At 39.2% G+C, this 25644-nt stretch overlaps 1 protein-coding gene across 6 annotated transcripts in view; it reads right to left on the minus strand.

Moving 5' to 3' along the window:
* Positions 1-25644, minus strand: part of LOC100577522 — a 215898-nt gene that overhangs the window by 23331 nt on the left and 166923 nt on the right. For 5 of the 6 annotated variants that reach the window (XM_016917357.2, XM_016917353.2, XM_016917352.2 and 2 more), the window contains 6 exons: positions 21004-21150; positions 14824-15794; positions 12309-12406; positions 11632-11750; positions 4736-4904; positions 4014-4183 (listed from right to left, as the gene is read on the minus strand). In XM_016917357.2, coding sequence (XP_016772846.1) covers positions 4014-4183; positions 4736-4904; positions 11632-11750; positions 12309-12406; positions 14824-15794; positions 21004-21091 — 1615 coding nt within the window. In that variant the 5' untranslated portion in view covers positions 21092-21150. Of the gene's footprint in view, positions 1-4013; positions 4184-4735; positions 4905-11631; positions 11751-12308; positions 12407-14823; positions 15795-21003; positions 21151-22628; positions 23678-25644 lie in introns of those variants that run through there. The other variant, XM_026440122.1, reaches the window with a different exon arrangement.

Raw genomic sequence — 25644 nt, forward strand, 5'->3', positions numbered from 1 at the left:
GAGTTTTACTTGTACGGTTAGTTAGTTCAGAGAAGTTATTTAATGGATTGAATACAGCTGTTGGAATACATTGCCTCGACAGCCTAATCATCATTGGAATCGCATTCAGACACGAATACCCATCGATTAAACGATTCGAGGTCAACTCGACGAGACCAATCAATGATAAAATAAAGAAATAAGTACACGATCAATCCCTTCACCACGCCTAACATCTTCGTAAATTTGGATTTGCAACCAGAACCCACCGTTCCAACAATTCTAGCATTTCTAACAACCAATTTCTCCCCTCCCCCCGATAATTAATTTTCTTACACCGAGGGTGTGCGCTCGACTCGAATCCGCAATTGCTCTAATTCTCTAATTGCGCGAATTAACTTACGAGCTTTGAACAATTACGAAACTCCGGCATTTGACGCGAGGAAAATTATAGACGCGTCCAAACCATTCCGCCATTGTCTCCGCGCTTACTTGTATACAACAACTCACGGTCACGCGACGACGTCAGTCATTAAGACGATGCACGATGATTATTCATCGGCTCCTCTCTCTTTCTCTCTCTCTTCGAACAACCCCGCGCTTTGAAAACGCGAAATGGAGGACCGATTGCTAGGTGAAACGTTGAAAATTAACAAAGAGAAACCCGTGAAACGCGATTAATCGCGGGTAAATATTCCTGGCAAAATTGCAAGTAGCAATTCTACTTCGATAGACGGCTCTCCACGATGGAAACTGATACGGAAGGATGGCGTTTCATTGGAAATCGTCGTGCAAAGCTTGTTATTGCGATTATTACGAGTGCAACTTTGTCCCGAAAATAATACGATATCAATAATATGGATTTTTCTGTCGATTATACAAGAATGAAATTCTTGGTGTATCAAAACAATGACTTGGACGAAATTGAAGATGAAGAATATCGAAGAACGTATAGATTTTCTTAAATATCGGAAGATCGAATACAATTATCATATCATTATAATTCTTCCTAGAAAAACACAGAGTGTCTTCTTATTCTTTCTTTCGAGGAAAATATCGAAAAAGAATGATGAATATTAAAGAAATAGTAGAGATTCTAATTTTTCGAAAGAAAAAGGATAATATTCCATTTCTCTAAATAGAATAATAAAACAAAGTGCTCATTTATCAAGCAAAGGGAACATAAGAATCGTCCGAGAAGAAACCACGAGTAGACACAATCGTAAAAACAAGAACAACGGTCGACATTGTTGTCGTCGAAATCCCCAGAAAGAAAGGAAGAAAGAAAGAAAGAAAGAAAGAAAGAAGAAAAAAGAGCGACAATATGTTCTTTCCACATCGTGAGAAGTCACGTGAAGTTCAACGCGACGCTCTCTTCGACATTGTATACGGGATTCGCGTTTTCAGGATGAAAGGAGATGAAAGCCGCCGCGAGAAAGCGCTTTTTCGTCAGAAATCCTCCCGCTTTTAGGAGACGAGAAAGAAGTAGCCTGTCCCCGTTCGATTGTGTGCAATCGCAGACACAACAGACGTTTATGCTCCTGCTCGAAAGAGACCTGTCCCTCTTGTCGAGATGCCAGCTCCACTTTTTATCCCGGATTCCAGTGACCGTGGCAAAAAGATGTGTACGCCAGCCTCGATTGTCTGACAGGAGAAAGGGAGATGAGTCAATGATTGCGGTACAATGACGATAACAAGTGGAGTGATTTTACGATTTTTCTACTGGGATTGTTATTTTTCGTAAATTTTGTAAACAATTGTAAATAATACTTACAGAATTTATTGATTATTTTTCAACGGAGAAAAGCTTCTGTTAATCTTTTTCGAGATTGATACATTAACGATCTTGAAGTAAATCTTCACGAGGATTGATATCTCGTTTATTATATCTTTTTATTTAAAAATTCATTATTAATTATTTACGCGATATTAATTTATTATTTAATAAACGATATAATTTTCGTACGAGGAGCAGAGAGAAACAGTCGAACCGTTCCGCTCCGCGTCCGGAAAGCGACTTAAATCAATATTTCGGATATCAATAACAATGTTATTGAATGCCAGTTACCAGCTCGACATTCATAATATTATTCGTGTATTATATTACGCGACGTAAGAATAATATTAGGACACGAGATTCCAAAATTAGATTCAATTTTCTCTCGCATATTGTTTTTTTTTTTTCTATTATTATTAAAAGAAAATCGAGAATCACTTTTTAATATCTATAAATTACAACAAATTAAACGAATAATAATTATAAAAAATTATTAAATCGATCCTCGTAAAACTCTTTTTTAACACGTATTATTACATCGAAATCAATTTATCGATCAATCTCTACTCACGTCTCGAACGTTATCGCAATAAAAATCTTCACTTTATGGAAAGATTCCTAAACTCTCGATCCAATCCAACCAAGTTTTTTTCCACCATTTCTCCTCGATCCCAACAAACATCCACCGATTCATTCATTCATTTCTCCACATTCACCTGATGCAGATTAACAGAGCGATTCAACTCTGGGTTGCAACGCGGATGCACGATCGTTAAGGACGACGTTGACGTAAGTTTCATGAAAATGGAAACGTTGTCGGCCTAATGTTCACGTCTCGATGTTCTGAAAGAGGAAAGAGAGAGAGAGAGAGAGATAAATAGAGAAAAAAAGAAAGCTTGAACTAGGAAAAGCCACAGCAGTGGCGGAGAATGGGAACAGAGAAACGGCGTTATCGTGCTGCCTATTTTTTTTCCCCCTTTTCCTCCATTTGCAAACCTTATCCAGGGTACTTCGAGATCATTGTTCGTGACTGTGCCGGCTCACTTCTAATGCTTCCTCACCCAGGCCTCGGCCATAAGAACACCGATCCATTCGGACGGGCATAATAAGGTGCTCGTCGAGAAGATGGACGATCCACCGGCACGGTATTCACGAGTCGAGTGTGCCACTACCCTCTATTCTGCTGAGAAAGAAAGAAAGGAAGGAAGGAAGGAAGGAAAAACCGTGGAACGTCCGAAGTATCGAGAGAAATGAATTTTGATCGAGAACTTGGTGAGCTCGATTAACGTTAATATTAAATAAAATGATTAACCCTTCGAAGTTTGAAGAGGAGTCCAGCCAAGTGACACGTATTTTCTCTCCCAGGAAAAGCTAAAAATGATTAACAATTGTTATTGGAGAACACGAATTCTAATTCTGAATTATTACCAAACATTCTTCTCTTCTTAAGAAATTAGAAGATGATACATTTGAGCCGAAATCTTCCTCGAGAGAGTCCTATTTTTTCTTGGACATTGAGTTCGTCAATGGAAAATTATTCTAAAATGAGAAGAATGAATTCTCTCACTTTTGCGTCGAATCTTGTCGAATTTCTTCGGCATCTTATCCCGAGAGATCGAAAACGCACGGTCGATTAGATACCAAAAAGCTTCAATCGACCGCGATCCACGACGCGTTTCGATTTCTCGAACGGATAATGTCTCGCGAAACGAGAACGTCTTTCCTCGCGCTCCCCTCCTCCTTTCTCCTTTCAGGATTTATACCCCCGTTTCGCCATGTTTTCGATACATCTGGTAAGCGCATTATCGGATAAAGAAAGGTCTTTTATCTAAGCGCCTAGTTTCCGGCGGGGAACGTGTCGCCACGTGGTTCAGAATACGTGGCCGATGCTTCGTTTATTTCACCTGGTTTTATACGCGTCTCGAAGAAAAGAATTTCTCCCTTGGACATTGGAGACTTTTCGATATATATATATAGGCTTATGAGGATGGAAGAAGAATCTGGTTTAAATATTTTCTTCCTTTCGATTTTTCTTTATATTCTCTCATTACATACGCTTTCGAAAAATCTTCTATCTTCGTAACCCGGATTTTCGAATTAATTATTAAAAAGTTTCGAGTCGAAATTTTAAATCTTTTGCGATCGATTCAATCTTGCATTCAAAGCTCTATCGAGTTTCAACGATAAATCTATTTCGAAAAGAAAACTCGTCATTTTGTAGAAACAGAGAATGAAAATAAAATGGATGAAAACTCACCATTGAGCACGTGTACCGCGATGGTCGTCTTAGCCTTTTCCGGAATCGTGGGCCCTCTTACCACGCAGCTGTAGTTTCCGGCGTGTCTCGGGCTGGCCCTCTCCACGATCAGGGTGCTGACGATCACGAGGACCTCCTTGCCAGCCGAAATCTCCGTCGTCCTGTTTTCACTGGAAAAAAGAAAGCCAAACGTTCGATTTCGTAATTTCTATCCCATTGATCGAAGGAAGAGAGATCGATGCAAAAAGCAACGAGTCTCGAGCTTCCAAGTATTTTCTATTCTACTTGTTCAGTTAATTTAATTAACACTGAGAATAAATAGGAAGAAAAAGTTATTAACGTTTAATGAGATTGCTATTGGTATACTGGACTGAATTATTGTTTTGCTTCCCCCCTCTTCTCTCTTTTTTTCCCTTTTCAGCTCTCCAGGTTGCAGAAATTAAGATTTTAACCTGCTTGTTTGAACTTTATACAAGGGAACTGGAGCGGGAAATAAGTTTAACCTTCTTCTCGTTTCCACGCTGGTTGCGTGGTCACATATTTAAAATTTTAAATATGGAGCATTAATCTCATTGGAAGTTGAGGAAGCTTGAAAGAATTTTACGAAAATTTTTATAACGTATCGTAAAATTAAATCGAATTAACAAAAAAAAGATCGATAAATTTGATGAGATTTTCTTTGCTTATTGTATATTATATCTCGTAGCAATTACAAACCTTACCTAACATCCTCTGTAAGCGTTTCATCCCCTCTGGTCCAAATGACGGATTCCTTCAGGGACTCGATCACGTCCCTGGCTTCGCATCTAAGCTTCAGCGCGCTTCCTGCCTTTAGATGCCTCTCCTTGGACACCGCTCGACCGGAATCGTCCGTTATTGTCAATTCCGGCGCTGCAATCGAGAACACACCCTCTACAATATTACTCGTCCTCCGTATCCCTCCATCTCTAAGAAACACGTATAGAATTCTTCTATGGAGAGGAAGAAGAAAAGAAAAGAAAAGAATTAATCATCCTCGAAAATATTAAAGACAAACGCAAGAGAGATATACGCTTTGAAAAATCTCCTATTTTCGTAATCCGGATTTTCGAATTAATTATTAAAAAGTTTCGAGTCGAAATTTTAAATCTTTCGCGATCGATTTAATCTTACACTCAAAGCTATATATCTCTTCGTCTCTTTGTTTCTGGAGAAACAGGTATATTTTACACGTTCGAAAAATTATCCTATATTTAATTATCCTCGAAGAATATTAAAGACAAACACACTCTACTCCTTCTTCTCCTTCTATATTTCTAAGAAATACATACATGTACACAATTTTCCTTCTTCGAAAAAAAAAAGAAAGAAAAAAATTAATTATCGTGAAAGATATTAAAGACAAACACACGAGAAGGTACACAATACTCTTCTTGTTCTTTCGTCCCTGCGAAATACACAATTATACACGTTCGATAAAAAGAGAGATAGAGATAGAAAAAAATTTAATTTCCCTCAAAGATATTAAAGACAAACAGGCACGAAAATTCTCAAGAGCTCGACAATTATCGCCACCAGTGATAACAGCACGTTTCCCGTATTTCCAACCGCGAAATTAAACTTTCAAAGAGGCTCGCTAAGGGTACGATTACGCGAGGAAGGAGGGGGTTGAATTACATCCCAGGCGAAATGTATTCATAATTAACAGTCGTAAAACGGAGGACTCGTTCGTGACCCGGCCCGACTAATTTACATCGTATAATTAAACCAATCCGCGAAATCTGGCCGCTCTATTAACGAAACGTTCGAACATGGACAAGGAAATCGGTTATTAAAAACTGGAACCACTCGACCGAACCCAACCTCTTGTCCAACCCCTTTTTTCCTCCCTGTTCTGTCGGAGACAGGATGATTTTTTTCAGATGTACGAGGAATTTCGCGAGAGATGCAAATACACGAATTAGGAAAATAAAAGAAAATAAGAGAATTGTAAGTTTGAAGACTGTAAGTGGCAGAAATTTGAATTTATTATTGGATTTCGCACGATTGATATGATTCTCGTTTTTTGGATCATTTTTGGAAAGATAACTGGGCAATGATTGAAGAACAAATTCTTTTCAAGGGAAAAGAATTTTACATATACCGTTTTTCTATTTTGTATTTATCATGAAGATTTTATTAGGAATCTATTTCTATTTTTAATAATAAATCTACGACATGTTTTCGAATTTATGGTTAATTTTTCGTGTGCCATTAATTATTCACATACATACGTATATGAACAAATAACACGAATATCGCACGTTACTGATAACCCTCATTAAACGTGAAATATTCTTTCAAATAGGATGTTTCACTCTAACTCATTTTGCACAATTTGTGTAATTATATCTACATGCATTTCCATCCATCCTTATATTCTCATAGTTTATCAATGTCCTATATATATTTCAAAATATAATATTTTACATATTATGATAAAGGAAATTAACATTTATTTTGCTCAATGTTAAATTTTATACGGATATTCCTCTGCATTTTAATAATCAAGCTATTTAAAAAAAAATACTTGCCCAATAAATATAAATATTATAATCAAAATGTTTTCGATAAAGAATTTATCAATTTAATTCATGTTTTCATCTTTTCTTTTCTCTTAATTTCACACGTCCTTTCTCTTCCTCCACTTTGTTCAAAATAATCGTGTTCACTATCGAGGGAACAATTTCAACGAGAACGTTGTTCGCCAAGTTCGTTTCGAGACAACTGCTAGGACACGACGAAACGACAGTTTCGACTTTATCAACAGTCCTCAGCATGTACATAGAACGTATACATATATATATACGTAGAAGGAATTTAAGGATATACCAAGAATAGTGGGGGATACCCGCTTCTTGCGGTTTACTTCTTCCGGTATGATTCAACGATTCTCCTAGCTGGATGACCAATGTTCTACTCGCTCGAACGAGAAAAAGATACGACGCCGTCTCGTGATGTATCGACAAAACGAGAAAACCGAGAAAGCGCGATGCTCGAAATTCGGTCGCGAATGAAAAGACGACAAGAAATCAACCGGGCTGTCTGAATCTCTCTCGCAATGTCGTCCGTAATAATTCAAACGGCGAGTTTCTTCCCTTTTTTTTTTATCGAAAGTTTGGAAAAGAAATTTCTGCGTTGCGAATTCTATGGATTTTTCTCGTCTCGAAGGGGTTAATATTAAAAGAAGAAAAATAAGAAGAAAATATATACAAAGAACAGCAGTTTTTCGGATTGTTAAGCGTTATCTCCGTTATCGAAGCTCGAAACGGTGTGGCGTGTTGGGTCGAGGGAGGACAAAGGGTTTTGTACGCGAAAAATTTTATTTCCAACAAACGAATTGCAACGAGTTTTCACGCGAGATTTTTTTCGTCCTGTAACGGGTGTGATTGATAAAATTTTTATCAAAGAAGAACGAACGAGTTTTCGAGGTGATGATTGATTAGATGAATATGAGTTAAAAATATGTAGAGAACATATTTTGAAAGAACGATAAAATAAAAATAGAAACTGAAAATCTAGATGAACGACCTATTAAACTGATTACACTTTTGAATTTACGGAAGAAGTTCGAAATTTATTTTATTAATTCTACAGTATTCTACGATATTTTATCATATCGATCAGTTCCATCTTAAAAAAAAATATCTAACAGAACGAATCAGAACATTCAATCGAACAATCTTTCAAATTTCATCATCAACCTATCTGCTGGATCTCTCGTCGTATCTCTCAAGCCCAAAATATCAACGATATCCCTCTCTCCAATCTTCCTCTTCTCCCCCAATAATTTAATTTCAGAATTAAATTAATCAATCCTATATTCCGCCAAATTAAAAACACTCGAGTCCAGATACATTTCCCCCGGGGATTCGCCCTAAAATGGGCCGATCAATCTTTCACAATATCCCATAGTATTCCCGCCTTAAGTTTTCAATTTATATGCAGGCCCGCGTTAGCGAGGAATATCGAGCGCGACAGATCCACCCGCTCGCTCTTTCGATCCCTACTTCCTCTCGAAACTGCGAAGCAAGAGGAATCCGCGAAACGTTCGTCGTCGACAGGCCATCCTCTCGTTTTCGAAAATTGCGAGAAGTCCGTCGTCGACAGGCCATCCTCTCGTTTTCGAAAATTGCAAGAACTCGTTTAAAAAAATCGGTGGTTACGTGGCTGTTGCGAGGCAGGCGGAAATGGACGATCAAATGGTTGGCGATTCATCACGCGGGAACGGAATCTTCGAGGCGGATAAATAAAATCGGAGATATCGAGGAAACGTCGGATCGCGTATGGGATTCCATCATCATATCCAATCCACGCGATTTCCATAATCTTCTCTTCTCGGGGTGAAAGAAGGATTAAAGTAGCACGGTTGAAACTTTTTTATTCGAGAGGAGGATGATACTCGATGATGTACTCGGGATATATTAGAGCCAAGTGCTCGAAATCGGAGTGTAAAAAGATCGGCGAAAAGTTTCTCGAGTGGATGAGGCTGGAAATTCTACTTCTGGGTTTCTTCTCCATTTCGAGTGAGAGTAGGGAATATTAATATCTGTACGTGATATTATCTCTTTAGATGTATAATAGTAGGATGCTTTTTGAAATCGATGTAACAATTATCTTAATTATTTCGATAATAAAATAGCAATTGGCAATCGATCTTCTTTCGAATCATCTACAACGTTTATTATTTTTATGTTTATCGTGACGTTCAATCTGTGATTCCTTCGAAATCTTCGATAAAATATCCTTTGTACTTTTCTTTGTGCAAACAACAGTGATGTATATATCGATGGAGGAGGATCCAGAATTTACTGCACAGGAAAATTTAATGCACAGAAAGACATGATTTTTATTAAAAATATACATCTAAATCTGGTATAAAATTAATGCGAATTATTCTGTGCTTCACAAATTATTTACTATCGAGTTTCTGCGAGAAAACAAGCCAGGAAAAGAGAGGATCCATTAAACACCAGTTACATCATGAGTAAATTTTTCCAAATGTTTGGGGTGAGAAGAGGGTGGCTTAAAATAGTGGCCTCAACCCTTCCATCCAAGTTATTGTTCCCTCGTTTCTTCGTCGAGACAAAGAGTTTCTCGCGGTCCTCGTACGTTATCCACGAGCTGGCCTCTTTCCTTTCGAGAGACGCGGTTAAAAGCCTCGTCGCTCCTTTTCGAGGTTCCTTTAATTAGTGGAGAGCTCGAAACGAGAGTTGTTCGTCCAAGAATCTCCGCCAATAGCACCGTAGACGATCTTTGCGCCGATATTTCTAACTCGTGGAAAACTACGTGGATGCCGCGTGATTAAATTTCCGCGGGTGTAGAGATCGGGATGGATTTTCACCGAGGAATCGTCGAAGGGAGGGGATCGAAGAAATTCGTCCAATAGTCGATGACGAAGTGACAATGACCGGCCGGAGAGAGGCGGATATTCATGAATATTGAATGTAATTTTAAATAAATTTAATCCAGGGTTTCGCGGGGGGGATTCACGGGGAATGAATATTCATTGCCGCTATTGATGAACGTCGTGTTTCATTTATGCGCTCTACGTCATTTCTCCTTGCGTCCGATCGAATAATCGATTATCGCGTATTGTTTTCTTATTCCATTTACGCTTATGCCGTTTTATGCTACTGTAGAGAAATGCATTATATTATATGTATATACAAGTCTACGTACTCTCTTTATTAATATTTCACGTGCTAAATTTTATTCGTGATCCCATCTATCATTGATACTATCTCTTATAAAAATTGTTAAAAATTCAACTATTTGCATATCTGTTTCTGCTTATTCTACTTGGCTCGACAGTCTTATCTCGACCGACTGACTGACCCATTTCTGCGATTATGACTCCATTATCCAACCTGATCCGTTATTACCTTGGAATATTTTGTACGTTTTTAGAATTTTATGGAAAATGGAACAATCAAAGGAAGCGTTTACGCCCATCGAGCGCAACTCTCGAAGAATTCGCGACGAGGAGGATGCAAAGAGGACGTAATAATGGATTTAATAAATCTCCGATAGCGAAAACAGACGTCGTCGCAAATATCGTGCTATCGGCCAGCTAACAAATGGACCATCCGTGGATGAACGTGTATCAATCATCGCATTAATCGCATCGATGATCGATCACCGGGCAACGGTGACGCCTCTGCACGATGATGGTCGCTTCCTCCCAGAGAAGTCGTTTTCCTCCCTCTCGTAACTACTGTTCTAACGTGACAAATACGCAATTTCGAGGAACACGGAAAGTGCAGCCATCGATACCGATCCACGCCATCAATCGATCCGATTCACCCGGCTCGATTCTGTTTTCTGTCTTCGAAATAAATCCCTGGGAATATTGCTGATGAAAATGCTACGCCATTTTAGTTCAACTCTTCCCTCTCTTCTTACCGAATTTTTAACTACTGCAGTTGTTCTCCATATTCGACTTGTTTATCACACAGAATCGAATCATCACTCTCATCCTCTCAATTCCTCTTTCAATTCCATCTAACAATCAAATATTTATTTTCTCGAAACGGATATATCGATCTATATTCAACGAATCCTCTTTCATCGAAACGAAGCATCCTCACCTCTCTTCTCTCATCTCTTCGTGGATATTTTTAATGGAGAAATTTCGGCGAGGGGAGGAGAGAGCGTTAAAGAAATTCCAGCGGTGGAGGAGCAGATCGTGGACGACCGACAAAGTGCAACAGGGACGCCATCTGGTCGTCGACGGAGGGTGGGTGGTGTAACAATGTCAGTCTATCCGGGTTTGTTCTGCCCTACTTCGCCCTCGCGCCCCTCCGGCTTTTGTTCACCGATGTGGCCCTCCCTCTTCGGATCAGATCAGATTACCGGCCACGAGCCGCTTTAGCCGACGAAATGCGGGTTTCTATTGCACCGAATTGGCGACGTAAGGGGATTGGGAAAGGCGAGACCTGTCCTCTAACCCTTTCCAACCCTCGTTTCAAAACCCTCTCCTCTCCTCTCGCCCAGTTTCTTCGCCTTCCAACGAGAGCTTCCAACGGGACCAGGAACGAAGCTCACCCCTCGCCTCGACTCGGTCAAGCCACCCCCTCTCAAGCCCGGATAGGATTTTCCGCCACGATGGACGGAGAGCGCTTTCGTCGCCTCGGGGATGGAATTTCGAATTTTATTTATCCGGCCCACGTGGTTTTGTTTATCTTTACCTTCGTTCCAGGGGATGGACGAGAAGTGTCTTAATTATACTGCGATTTTGAGAGGGAGGATGGAATAGAATGTTGGGATTTGTATTTGGAAGAAGGCTGTCGATCAATCTTTTTCTTAATGTGGAAATATGACACGATCTTCCTATGTGTTGTACAGAAAGAAACATATAAATATTCTTCTACAGTTGCACCTTCAACATCCGCGATGATAAATAATTAACGAGCTTGAAAAAAGTCTCTTTCTAAAACACAGATCGGAAAGATTCGAGAAGTAAAGCTATTACTTTTTTTAAAATATCCATCGTTAATACGATTTAAGGGAGCACCGGCCGTATCGATCCACTGGAGGAAAATTCGAAAGCGAAACAATGGCGGTTAATCACGGATACAGTTTCAAAAGAACCACTTACCCGTGACGATGACGTTGATCGTTTTAACCAGCGGCGGATGCGTCGAGACTTGGCACTTGTATAAACCGGAATCCCGCGGGTTAGCGTATTGAATCTGTAATCTCCAATTGCTTGGATACCTGTAACAAAGGAAAAAGAGAAAAAGAGGAGAATTTCATTTCAGCGGACGTCACGGTTCACGAATGCGCTCACGATTTTTACCATCGTACGATCCTGGGATATCCAAGGATATCGAATCGGCACGACTTTATGGCGTTTCGTGGAGATGGGTTCCAATCGAGCTTCCAACTATCGCGAAACTAATTTTGATTTCGTGACGATTTTAAGAAGTAAATTTTTTTAAACGAACGTGGATACTTATGCATTTTATTTAAATAATTATACTATCGCGTTGTAATAAAGTAACAATAAAGTAAATATGTCAAACATTGATATTTAATATAATTGAATACTTTCACGAACAATTGTACAAATGTATTTTTAATTAATATTAAATTTTAATACGAATACGAGTTAAATTAATTTCTCTCGCGAGAGAATGATTCCAAATTAATTTCTTCGTCGAATTTAATTATTCACTAAATAAAAATCTGCTATCATCTATTCAATGTAACTATTAATTTACCTCCCTCCTGTTTTTAATTACCAAACAACACCATCGACGCCTCTACACTTACCGAAAGCTGAGGCTGATCCTCTGATCCACGCTGTACGGTATCCTGCCTACGGTGAGCAGTCGAAACAAGTCCTTGCTAGGCTGCTGCACCCACGTCACCTGAATCAGGGTGAAATATCTCTCGTTATTGCCTCGTAAATCACGGATTTCAACGAAAAGGTTCCGTTTTCCCTTCTCCCGGAGAGAGGAGAGAAAGAGAGAAAGAGAAAGGAAAAGAAGCGTCTGCATTGTTTCTGAGGGGGCGGTCGTGGAATTAAGAGGAATCTCGTCGAAAGTTAATAATTTCACGACGAGGAATCGGTGGAAGGAAGACGGTCGCAGAGTTGAATCGGTCGCGAATGAATGCACACTGCAATTTCACGGTAAGCGTTCGAGAGAAAGACCGGCTTACGATCGCTAGGCTCGCTTCCTTTCCTTTCGATCGTCTTTCTCAACGAGACGACGACGATGACATCGGTTTTCCCTCCCTTTTTCCTCTCCTCCACTCTGTTTTACACCGTACGTGACGAGTGTAATAATAGAGGGATCTCGATGAAACGTCATCAACTTTATCGAGCTTTATGTTTTCGGCTCGATCAAACTGGTTGAATTTAAATAGAGAGTTTATAGGAAGAGACATACGTTCGGGTGTAATTGTTCGAATTGCACACAAATGTTGCGATAATATTTGAAATTTTTAATTTATAATTTCAATTTAAATATTCGAATCGGATATTCGAAAAATCATCGAGTATTAAAATTCTCGAAATTAAATGAAGTCGATTCGTTGGACAAAGGTGTGATTAAATTCCATTCTTCCTTTTTTTCGCGGATTTTGGCAGACGTATCGCTTTGGTATATTTCAACAACGATCGAAACGAACGAACTGAAATTTTCATCGCGGTCGTCCACTGTGAAACAATAACATTGACCGTAGGCCGGCGTGATTTTCCTTCTGAAACCAATACGATTTGACGAGGCGCGGCCGATCAAACAACAAGCGGGCAGCATCGATGCACCGCCAAACGTGTTCGGTCAAATATACTCGGTAATCGGTCCGCGGTTATTTCCATTTGTTCGGTTACACCATTCGTGAAAATACGGGGCGAAATTATACCCTATTAAACGAACAACGTTTTATGCAAATGCTCTACGATCCCGAACTTGTTAATTAATCGACTGCGAGGATGGGGGATACAATAAGCTTCGCGTTCCCCCCAAGTGTTTTCGAATTTTTGATCGATATTGGCGATATTTTGTTCCGAGAACATTATCCTTCGTTTGAAGAAAATTATTAGATGGATTAAAAATGAAAATATTGTTAACGACTGGCCTTTTCGAATCTAATTGAATCCGATAATTTTTCGTATTCGTTAAAATGTTAAGATTTTAAAAGAAGGATCTTTAAACATTTTATCATTCATCGTTAAGATCTATCTATTTATGAAATAAAATTTTTCTGAATATGAAATAAAGTTTAAAAGAAGATTCGCTTTTGTTAAATGTAAATTTTGTACGTTTAAACTGCGCATGTTTTTATGCACGCAAGTATAAAAATTGAATAAGTTTTCAACGCGCGATTTCTATCCATCATAACGACGATAAATAAACGGATTTTTCCGAAACGATATTTTCTCTTTTTATTCAATTCTTATTATCGTTTCTCCCGATTTTCTCATCGCCTCGAGATCGAATCTTTTTAGCGCGTGATTCGGAGAGATCGTAAGAATATAATAGAAGCAAGTTGCATTCGTTTTTTTTCCGTGAAATTGCCCATTCTATTTTTGCAAATCGCTGACATCTCGTAAAAAAAAGCAACGATATAATAAAGAGGGGGCTGAAGGGCAACAAAGAGAGCGACAAAGGGTCGCGATATAGATAAATTTACACCACGACAAAGCGAAACATTCCCCTATTCGAGTTTAATAAAATAGAAAAAAAAGAGAGGGGAAAAAAAAGAGAACAAAAAAAAAAATAGAAAAAACCGCAAATCGATGATCGAATTTCTACTACGCTGCGCGTGAGAAATATAGCGACATGTTTCTTTTTTTTTCTTTTTTTTTTTTTTTAGATTTTTTTCCCGAATAACAAATCTACGCTTCTCTTTTTTCATTCGTTCTAGTTTTATTTCTACTTTTTTTCCCTTCCCTTCTCGTTTTTTTCTTTATCGAAATATCATTTCATCGAAATGATAAAAATAATATGTATGTTTCTTTTCCATCGTCAATCTTCTTTTCTTTGCGACATGGAATAGAAGAAGCATACATTCACCGTTTAAAACGTAACGAGATTGTCGATTTATTGTTACAAGCTTTATCGGTTTGCATTCGAAGGAATTTCGAAGACTTTCGATATCCTTGTTTCGGATGCTTTTATCGAACGGAGAAGCTAAAGATTCAACTAACTTATTATCTCTCCCAATTGCTATCGCTTCCATATATTCAACAAACTCGATTACCAACAATTTAAAGTCCCTTAAAATTTATCCTCGAAACGAAGAAAAAGAGACAACGAGACAACAAGACGTGAAAAATTACCTCCTTATTACCGAGCATGCCGATCTTGCAATCCAACAGCATGGTGCTCCCTATCCTGGCAGTGATATTCATCTCCTGATCCCCGTCCTCGAAATAGGGGCCAAATTTGCCGAACGCGCTGTCCACGCTGGGCAACACGAACTTCCTTCCGTGGAGGGGCCTTTGGGTGGCGATCGTCGGGCTCACCTGATCACCCTCCATCTCGGTTTTGATCGACGGTTTTATCTCGTAGAACGCCTTCGTCGACTTGCCACCGGCCAACAGGAGATTGTTCACCGGCCTCGAATGATCCTTCCTCGCCTGCTCGTTGCCCTGCCTGTCCACGGCCTCCTCCACCCCCTCGACAACCGCAGGCACTTGGAACGAGATCGCCCTGATGTCCTCCACGTTCTTCCGCTCGATCGGCCTCGCCACCTCCGTCGAGATCGTCTCGCGGACGGACGCGGTCGTGAAAGAGCCACCTCCTCTCCGCCATTTGTCCACGTTGCTCTCCCCGCGCTCCACAACGTTCGACAAACCCTCGTCCTCCGCCTGGACGCCGTCCAACTGGTCCACGACACTCGACGCGACTTCCACTCGATTCGGCCGGGTCGACGCGACGAAATCCTTGCTCGCTTGCTGCACCCCGCCCCTGCTCCTCCCACCACTCTCACGCTCCCCCGACCTCGACTCTGACGGATCGCCGTCCACCTCGTCGTTCACCGCCACCGCGACGGACACCAGCAGGTCGCTTTGATCCCTCTGCAGTGATTCCACGATGATTTCCTCGGATGAGACGTTCGCGGGTTTCTCCAAGGGCGACTGGGTAGGTTTGCTGCTGGCAATTGGAGCCTCGTCGGTGGGGTCGTGGAGCGTGACCGGGTCATCGGCCACCGTTCCGTTCGCGGTCGCCTCGTCCCCTCGCACGCGTTGGTCCTCCTCGTCCACTACGGGGTGATTGATGCTGGTCTCCACGGCGCCGTTCCCCGCTTCTGAAGAGAAGAAGAAAGGGAAGTGGTCAGTAAATAACGTGACATATTTTGATCGAACGTGCGGAGATCGCAAGATCAAGGTTTTTGTTCGAAGATCTCTTTCGATACTTTTGATTCTTCTTATACAGAGATGGAAGATCCTTTCGATCAAGTTAAGTGGAGTATCGTACATTTATCTCGTAGTCAAATATGCACGATTTTTGAATTGAAAAGGAGGAGAGGAGATGTCATCCATGATACGTGAATAATTAATTTTCCCAGATTCCATTTCCAAGAATCGAAGAAATGACACAATATTTTTTCTTTTCTTTAATAAAATATTTTCAAAAGGCAAACCCGGCAATCTTGGAAATTCCGATATATTTCATACTCTACTTTCTTCTTCCGCCCAAAATGCTCATTGTCGCATCCGTTCCTTTAGAAGTGTTTCAGTGATCCATCGAGGAATGACGAAAGCGATATTCCTCCTCCCGCGTTTCCATGAATATGTAACTTCTCTACCTCCGCGTGACTCGAGCGATAACAAGGAGAGGAGAGAAGGAGAGAATATATCGAAGCCCTCGGGCAACCCCGGCTTGCTCTATACTTTCCACCAGACTTTCAACCGAGATACGCGTCATTTGTAATTTCACGTCGAAACGGATATCTCGCGAGATGGTCCCTCCACGATGGAGGCAGAGGCTTGCTCCGGGTATCGACTCCTTTTTTCCCTTATCTCCGCGAGCACGTATTCCCTCCTCCCTTAAATTTCTCTTTTGTTCGTATCCACGTTACGTTATGTATCTCTGTTCTTCGCCGCATTGTGCGCCTCGGTTAATGAAAATTGTAATACGGCGTGGAATTAACGAGAGATACGCGGAAATGAGGGGTTTAATGTACGCAATGGACGAGAGGAATTTATATATGAATAAGGATACGTCAATGTTTCAAACGGTATTAGCAGAAATCATTAAAAGTGGAATCCTCCTCCCTCGAGCGGGAATAAAAATTGCATCCGTGAAAAATGGAAATTACATTGAATACACGTTTTACGAATATATACGTAGCGATATTAATATTGGCAGAATTTTCCGAAATTTTTATTTCGCGTGTTATTTTTTTTCCCCTCCATTTTCGTATTCACGAATCGTTCCAACGAAATTGTTTGCGAATTATAAGATGTCCGATAATTTTTCGTACAAGTAATGTTCTCTAAGTAGTTTGTCAAGATGAATTTTAGAAAAGTTTAAAGATATTACATAAGTTCTTTCAACCTTCCATCTCCTTCCCGTTGAGACGTCATTTTAATCTCCTCGTTAAAACGTCATCCCATTCTTCTGTAAATTTTTAAGGGGTTAACTTGAAAGAGAGAGGGCTTACGATCTTTAACGAATATCCATTTTCCTTAATTTCACCGTCATTAAACTATTTTTTTCCTTTCCATAAATTAATTCCACCACTTCCGCTCGCCATTACCCCAGCGGAGAGAGCAACCGGAACTTGCCACAGAAGTAGTCCGTCTTATCGCCCATATTCTTTCCCATACGTTCGCGGGAAATTCGCGCCATTTAACGTGGAAATTATAACGCGACGGATTAAAATTTCGTCGTCGCATTCTTTTATGGCCGAGCGTTGGAATGCACTTCCGGGACGAAATAGCAGGCACGGCGGCGGCCAGAAAAAAAATTTCCAACCGCCGTCGCCCGTGATAACAATGCGCGTCCCATCTAATTTCTTTCGCCCTTCCTTCCTTCCTGTGCTCCCCCTTCGAAGAAATATCGCCACCCCGAGGGGGAAACTTCATTTTATCGTAACAACAACAACAATAATATAAACGTTATCGTTCTCTTGATATTAACCCCCGTTATTCCTTTCTCTTTTTTAAAGAGAAGCTTATCGTTCGAGATCGATGAGAAATAATAACAGAAGAGAGGAAAGCGATCGAGGACGGTTAACCGGCTTTTAGAACAGTTTATAAAATTTTTAAGCAGAGAAATTTCACGTTTCGAGTCGGTTTATATCTTCGATACTCCTCGTACCGAGCAGTCCAACAATCAGATTTATAAAATACGATATAAGAGGGTATTAAGTCTCGTTTCCAAGAAAATATTATTTCACGCGCGTATGAAAATAACATTTTTCCCCCTTTAAGATTTAACTTTCGAGATATATATATATATAATATTTCGGGAACAGAAGGGAAGAAAATGTGATTTTATTATTTCCATTGAATGAAACGTTGAACTCTTTTCATTATTGTTATACAATTTCGATCAATTATAATTCCGACATCGAACGAAATTCCATGGTTGCATAATTCTATGAAACGTCATCATCTTCCTTCGAGATAAAGGAGAAAAATTCTTTCGCACGTTCGGTGACTTCATTCGGTTTTCCCACGATCTTTTCCCCGGTTTCCTATTTCCCTTACAAATCTTGAGCTTTTCGACGATAGAATTCTGCCCTCCCCCTCCCTCCACGAATATTCCATCTTTATCGAGGTTACGTTTCCAGCCAAGTTTAAGCGTCGCATAGAAAGGTAAAAGTGTCTGGGAAGAAAAACGTGGGAACGCCAAGATAAGAGCTTCGTGGTATCGCGAGAAGGTGTGTTCGCTACTTCTTCTATCAGCCACTATAACAAATTGTATTTGAAGGAGATTAGTAAAGATCGATAAAAGTAAACGTAAATACACGAGTTTTTGTTCGAACTTTTGATCGGATTTGAAATGTTTATCGCGTTTTAAACAAATTGAATACCATATTTCGCGTAGAAGATTTGAAATGTAATAAAAAGTAATAGAAAAGTAAAAAGAGAAAATTAAACGTAAAACGTAACAACGAAATTTTTAATACTCGAAATACTGCGTTATATATTCCGTTAAATATTCCGAATAACAGTGTCAAAGGATTGGTGAAAATCAGCGCGATCAACCATTTGATGTTTAAAATATTTGCGTAAAAATACTCCAAAAAAAAAAAAAAGCGTTTCCGATGTCAAAGCATTCAAAGCATTTTGTTATACGATGGCCATTTGATATTCAAAATACTGTCATTACATTTAAAAACATTTTAAATCCATCTCCATTGTCAAAGAAATCGCTAAAAAAAAATCGCTATTCGATATTTTAAAACACTGTCGCTTTTCGCACGTTTCGAAATGTGCAGTTGTGATGGTATCCAGTATCAGGTGAGTAACAATCGCGAACAATAGAAAATGGAAGGTCGCGCTGTAATTTCCTCGTCGGAGATTAAGTTGCACGAATCTAACACGCTTGTTGGAAAAAAACGCTTGTGGAAAGAAACGATGGACAAGGTGAAAAAGCGCGGCGTTAATTTGCGGTAATTAGCGGCCGAAGCACGAACACGATCGGTCACGCGAGTTGGCTTAATTGTGGAACACGATCATCGATCATAATTTGCCCGGATCCGGATTCGCGAGTTCCACCGTTGAATTTCGCGGATTATTTTTGCCACCTCGCTCTTCTCCGCCCATGTTTTTCCCCTCGTTACCATCGATTTTTCTTATTGCATTTATACTCCTTTTCTTTTCATCTCTTCGTTACATCCCCCGTGGATGGATCGAAAAAGGGGAAAATGTTTATCACGATGTTATGGACGGTGTGTGATTATATATTACGGCGGAAATTGGTATAAAGGAAATTTTTAAGGGACGGAAATTGGCTTTGGGATTGGATAGACTCTCGTTCCGAGAATCGTAGATTTTAAAAATTCGTTGGAACCAAAAATTCGCAACGAAAAACGATCGGATCGAGAATTGTTTCCGAAAGGGAAGGAAATTTGAAGCTAGGTGAAGCAAATTTGAGAGGAAAAATTGGGAAATGGAGTAAATTTTTGGACAAATTAGTTGCTTTGAAATAATCGTATGGTTACGGAGTTTGACTGAAGTTTAAAGTACACATTGGAGGTAATTTGAGATAGTTCTAAGAACACACACACACGTTCGAATCTGGTTCATAAACTAATTAAAACTACTACGAACGAATTGGAAATGTAATTCCTTATACCTCTTCATTGTTCCTCATTGTTTCGATTATAATTTTTTTATCTGGAGCAATTATTGTTCTAATTGCAAATCTTTGTAGTACAAAAAAATATATTAAATACATCTTTTACACCTTTCGTATATCATCAGATATACGAAAAGAAATCTTTAAAATTTGTTCGTATCGTAACTCTACTCTTTCATCGATTACAAAATTTACAATTTTTTATTCAAAGCAATCCATCCAAATATATACACAAAAAGAAAAAAGAAATCTTGAAAATCGAATGATCGACGAAGATTTATCGATTTGTTGGAAATGGACAGTGATAAAAAAAAAAAAAATCGTAGTTTTTTTTTATATATACCAAAAAAAAGGTTATAGCATTATTTGGCGCAGACTCAGTCGAAAACAACATTTCATTTTGAACGGTGGCTGCGATTGATCTTCGATAGGCGGGTTGTTTGCGCGTAAACGAATTTCAGAGATTATTTCCGGCCGGCAGCCCGTGTCATAAAAAGCGACAAACTGTGATCTCTCCTCGTGTTATGTTATTTTTTTTTTTTTTTTTTTCTATTTTTTTTTTTTTTCTTTTTTTCTATTCGATCGATCGAGCACGGTAAACGGTCAAAGCGTTTATCGGCCGTCCAAACGGAATCGCTTACGCGACGATACGTGCGACGGGAGTAAATAATCGCGTCCCTCGCGAAAATTCGGCGGACTTTGCGAATCGCATCGGCAAAAACCGATAAATGAGCACGCTCTATCCGGCGAATTATAGCATTATCGCTACTCCATCGAAATTCGTCGCATTTTTGCTGGGAGATACGACCGTTAATTTAAAATATATACCGTCGTCCTACTTTCTAATCTCGATTACTATTAATTTTCCAATTTTTCCCTCGTTACACGTTTGTTTCAAACATTTTGAAGACTTTTTGGATTATAATTTACGAACTCGAGAAACTACGACTCTTATGCCAAAAAGGGATTCTACTATCCTTCTTCCACTTGCTCTTCGTTCTTTGTTATTTGTTCTTACTTTATTTTTGAATATGGAAATGGACTCGTGCTACAAAAACTCAAACAAATATTTCTCATAATACGAACGTTGTTTAGTTATTATTTACAAAGGATTGAATAAAATCGCAAAAAAGGTACAGATTGTGCGAAAGGGAGAGAATAAAAGGAAAGGAAAATTGCGAAACACGGTGAAATATGCTCACCTGACGATGTGGCAGTGATCATGACGGAGACAATGGCGATGACGCCGAGCGCCGATGCAGTCGGCCGCATTCTGCAGCAGCCGGTCATATCGAGGATCCGCTCGCTCTCAACCTTCAGGGATCTGCTCCATCCCGTTCATCTTCTTTCTACGCATCAACAAACCAAATTGCACGATTAAAATCTTATACATCTTCGTCCCGTAGCTTCGAAAGGATTGAAAGACGATTTCTGCTCGGATCATTCTTTTTTCTTATAATTTTCTAAAAAGAAAAGAAAAAAGAAATGATAAATGTAGAAGATACGAGGTATTAAAAATGCAAGCCAAAAATTGTTTTCGTAAGAGAAGATATTCGTAATAGATTTAAATACGTTTTATCTCCACCTTAATTTCCAAGAGTTTGTCTCTTTTCGCGTGGTTGAACGTTAATGAAATTCCGCGGTCACGGCGCGTTCAGGTTAGCGTTTAATTAAGAGAAACTTTCTCCCAACCGATGCTTTTTAAACTTTCCATCAGAATGAAATCAATGTCCGATCGTGTGTATCGTATTTTCAAACAATTTCGATCCTCGTTCGTTCGTTCCGGCATACTTTTCTCAAATCGAGTTGAAAGACCTATACACGATCGATAAATTAAAAATTAATTTCGACGGAACAATTTCTATCACAATTTCTAATTTTCCACTTTAAACACAATTCTTCTTAATCTTAATAAAACCCTTCAACTGCTGATATTTTAATAGAAACGAAAACAGTTTAAAAACTATTCGAATATTCTTATCCAAGTCCTCCACTTGCTAATATTTCAATCGGTTTAATTCTAACAAAATCGAATATCGAGTAGCGATACTTACTAACATCTCAATTGGTTCAACTCTAACAAATTCGAATATCGAGTAGCGATACACGATCGAGAGCCTATTATTTTCACGCGTGTACCGCAATTAGGGGGTCACGGGGTTCGCCCACGACTCGTTAGCGGATTCGAAATGTTTCCGATGGAAAATTCGGGTGGACAGTTGGACCAGAACTGTACCAGAATTGTACGATACGTACCACGAAAATTCCAACCGCGCGCGGGGATCCCACGGGACTTTATGAACGCTCTTGCAACGATGTTTGCACCGCGAGTTAATACAGGGGACACCTGTAATACACCTGTAATGTCGTTACACGGTTACGCGCGCCAGGCAAGAACACGATTCGATTTTCACCGTGGAAGAGAAATTTCGCTCTTAAGATGTCGTTCAATCTCATCAAGAAAATATGCATATACGTTCGAAACGCAAATTTTATTCTGGACGTTTGCGAAATTCGAAATTCTTATCTCGTACTTTTGAAGAGGGAAACGGTATTTGAACATTTTACCGCGAAATGAACCAAGAACCAAGAACTTTTGCAATTTTGCAAAGGGAATGTACATTAAAAATTTTATCAATTAGCGAAATAAAATTTTTAATCTAGCTCAAAGATATAGGATATTATAAAGTTTCATGCAGTATTTGATTAACTTTGAAATCTTCTTACAGCTCTTTGTAAGAGAGAGCACTGCTCAATTTCATTATAATTTTGATTTCAACGCACGCTCTTCATCAAGGCGTATCTCAAACTTGATGCATCAACTTACTTCTATTCCTCGTCGACGTTTCCAAAATCGATACACCATACATTCTAAATTCTTCCACATCTTTTTTGCTTTTCTCGCTCTCCATTCCACCCTCGGTAGTCTCCTCGGTCACGAGTTGCAGCAACGAGTGTTTCGAGAACAGACAAAGAGAGAGAGAGAGTGGAAGAGACGCGTCTGGCGGGGACAACCGCAATGCCGCAGACGCCCGTGACAAATCTCGGTCGACTTGCAATTGTAATGTTTAATCAGACGTGTAATTATGTCTACTATGGTTCGAGGCTGACTGGTTGGTTGGCTGGCTGGCGCAGCTCGCCTCGACCGGAGACGAATGAAATTTCCCCCAAAAGCGAGTCGAATATTCGCGGGGACGTTGATTACGCGATTTAACCAAGGTCCGCACGCGCCACTTCCGCTTCCTTCTGCACAGCATCCGCTTCCTTCCTCTCCGAGTAACGAGCGTTCCCCGCTCAACCCCCAAATTCCTCTCCGCCGAGCTTCTCTCCGTGTTTGAGAGCTTAATCGGTGCGGATGTTGAACTTTGCCGCCTAGTTGTATTTTATTCGCCAAGAATTTTTTTTTCTCTCTCTCTCTCCTTAAAACTTCAAAGCTCACAGGTAATGACTGTTGCATATTTCTTAACGATCTTTAATCATTGAATATTCAATCTTGAATATTTCTCCTCTGTGTCTTTCTCTCTCTCTCTAGAAAAGTTGAGAATTATAATTGAAAAATTCATTCGAGATAATTTTCGCTGTGATACCTGCATCTGGAATCTTTATTTATTTTTTACTCAATCAAGGAAAATACAGGATTTGTATTTCGACGAGGGGGATTAACGATTTTTAATCATTTCTTGAATATTTTTCCTCTGCGTCTTTCTCTCTCTCTCTCTCTAGAAAAGTTGAGAATTATAATTGAAAAGTTTATTCGAGACAATTTTCGCTGTGATACCTGCATCTGGAATCTTTATTTATTTTTTATTTAAGCAGCAAGGAAAATACAGGGTTTGTATTTCGACGAGGGAGATTAACGATTTTTAATCATTTTATTCATTTCTTGAATATTTCTCCTCTGTGTCTTTTTTCCTCTCTCTAGAAAAATTGAGATTTACAATTGAAAAGTTTATTCGAGATAATAATTTTCGCGTGGATGTGATACCTGCATCTGGAATCTTTATTTATTTTTTATTCGATCAAGCAACAAGGAAAATACAAGTTTTTCGACGAGGGAGATTAACGCCAATCTTTAATCATTTCTTGAATATTTCTCCTCTGTGTCCTTCTCTCTCTCTCTCTCTCTCTAGAAAAGTTGAGAATTATAATTGAAAAGTTCATTCAAGACAATTTTCGCGTGGATGTGATACTTGCATCTGGAATCTTTATTTATTTTTTATTCAATCAAGCAACAAGGAGGAGATTAACGCCAATTTTTCTTTCGGATCTTTCTCGGGGGAAAGGGTGGAGAAGGAAAAAAATTTGCGAGGATCGAATGGAGCCGTGTCAAAAATTTCCTACTTTTTGTCGCGTGATTTATTAGTCAACCGGTGAAGGGGGTACGGTGAAATTCTCGACTGATGTTATTAGAAAAGTTTAAAGAAGTTGGCCCGCAAGTTTATACGGTTTCCACGGCTCGAGAGAAGCCGCTCGAGATTTCGTGCTGTTTTAACAAGTTGGAGGACGAACGCGGGAGAATAGGGGGTTTGTTTTCTCAGCCACCGTCAAAACCAGTTTTCTAATTTAAATCGTGAACAACCTTTGGAAGGCATCCTGTTAAGTTGTTTCATCGTGAACACTGTTTCTTCAAGGGGAGATCAAATCCTTTATTTTTCTTTTTTTTTTTTTTATTTTCCGCTCGTACTGCAATTTATATTGCAGTTTCTTGATTTTAAACGAAAGGAAACCAGACGAATTCTCTCTCTTTTACGTGTATAAAATTTTTACCATACATTTCCTTGCTTTTTCAAAGCGTTTTTTAATTTGTTGATCGTGAAAATTGAGATTCATCCTATATAGAAGAAAAAAATGTATCGTGGAATTAATTATTAAATCCTTAATCAATATTATAATGACACAGACACTTATTAACAAAAATTAAGGAATAAATTAAAACTGTTCACGAATTTTATTTCTCATTAACCAAGATTAACGTTGAAATTAAAAATGCATAGATCAAGTAAAAATAAAAAAATATAAAGAGATTCGCGAACGATTATTAGTTTATTCCTTAACTTTTCTTCACGTTATTATAGATTGTATGATTAAATTGAACTAGTTGAAAATGTTCACGTACCGTCTCTCCCTCAAAAATCTTTTTCAAATTGAAAGAATCGAAGGAAAGGAATTCTTTCGGAATGGTCAGCAACAACAATCGGAATCCGATCTATCCAACATCGCCTCAAAAATTACATTTTCGAATCGGATCGGATACTTTTATTCCTTCGGTGTGGTAACCCAATCAAATAGCTCCCAGTCTTCCAATCTTCAGCCGCGAATTTCTTCCGAACAGTTATTTTTCGCGAGGCTCGCGAGACCGATACAACAAATCTTTATTCGATCCATTCGATCTCGCGGGACAGAACATCCCAGAACTCCATCGAAAGAACAAGTTGAAACTCGGTCGGACACAAATGACCACCACGATCGTCCAACACATTTCCCCCGGAAATTGATTCGCGAAATTTAAAGCGATAACACCTGTTGTGCTTTAAATTTTCACCAACTTTTCCTTCTTTCTCCTGAATGAATTCCTGAATGAAATTTTTTCCCAACATTTTGTCATCCCTGGCGTGGAAGAAGTAGTAAAACAAGTTCTGTTGTTGGAGCCAGCTTGGAAACTTCGTCAAGTTGGCAAATCAGGAACAACCATTTCAAAGATAAAAATGTGTCGAATAAAAAATTGTGTTAAACACAATCTTATGATTATCTTTATACGAAACTTTGGTTCGAATCATGATTTTTATTGCGACGAGTGTACCTTCTTTTTGAGTTATTCAATGATTCAATCGATGTCGAGATGT

Source organism: Apis mellifera, linkage group LG1, assembly GCF_003254395.2.
Source record: "Apis mellifera strain DH4 linkage group LG1, Amel_HAv3.1, whole genome shotgun sequence".
Lineage (NCBI taxonomy): Eukaryota > Metazoa > Arthropoda > Insecta > Hymenoptera > Apidae > Apis > Apis mellifera.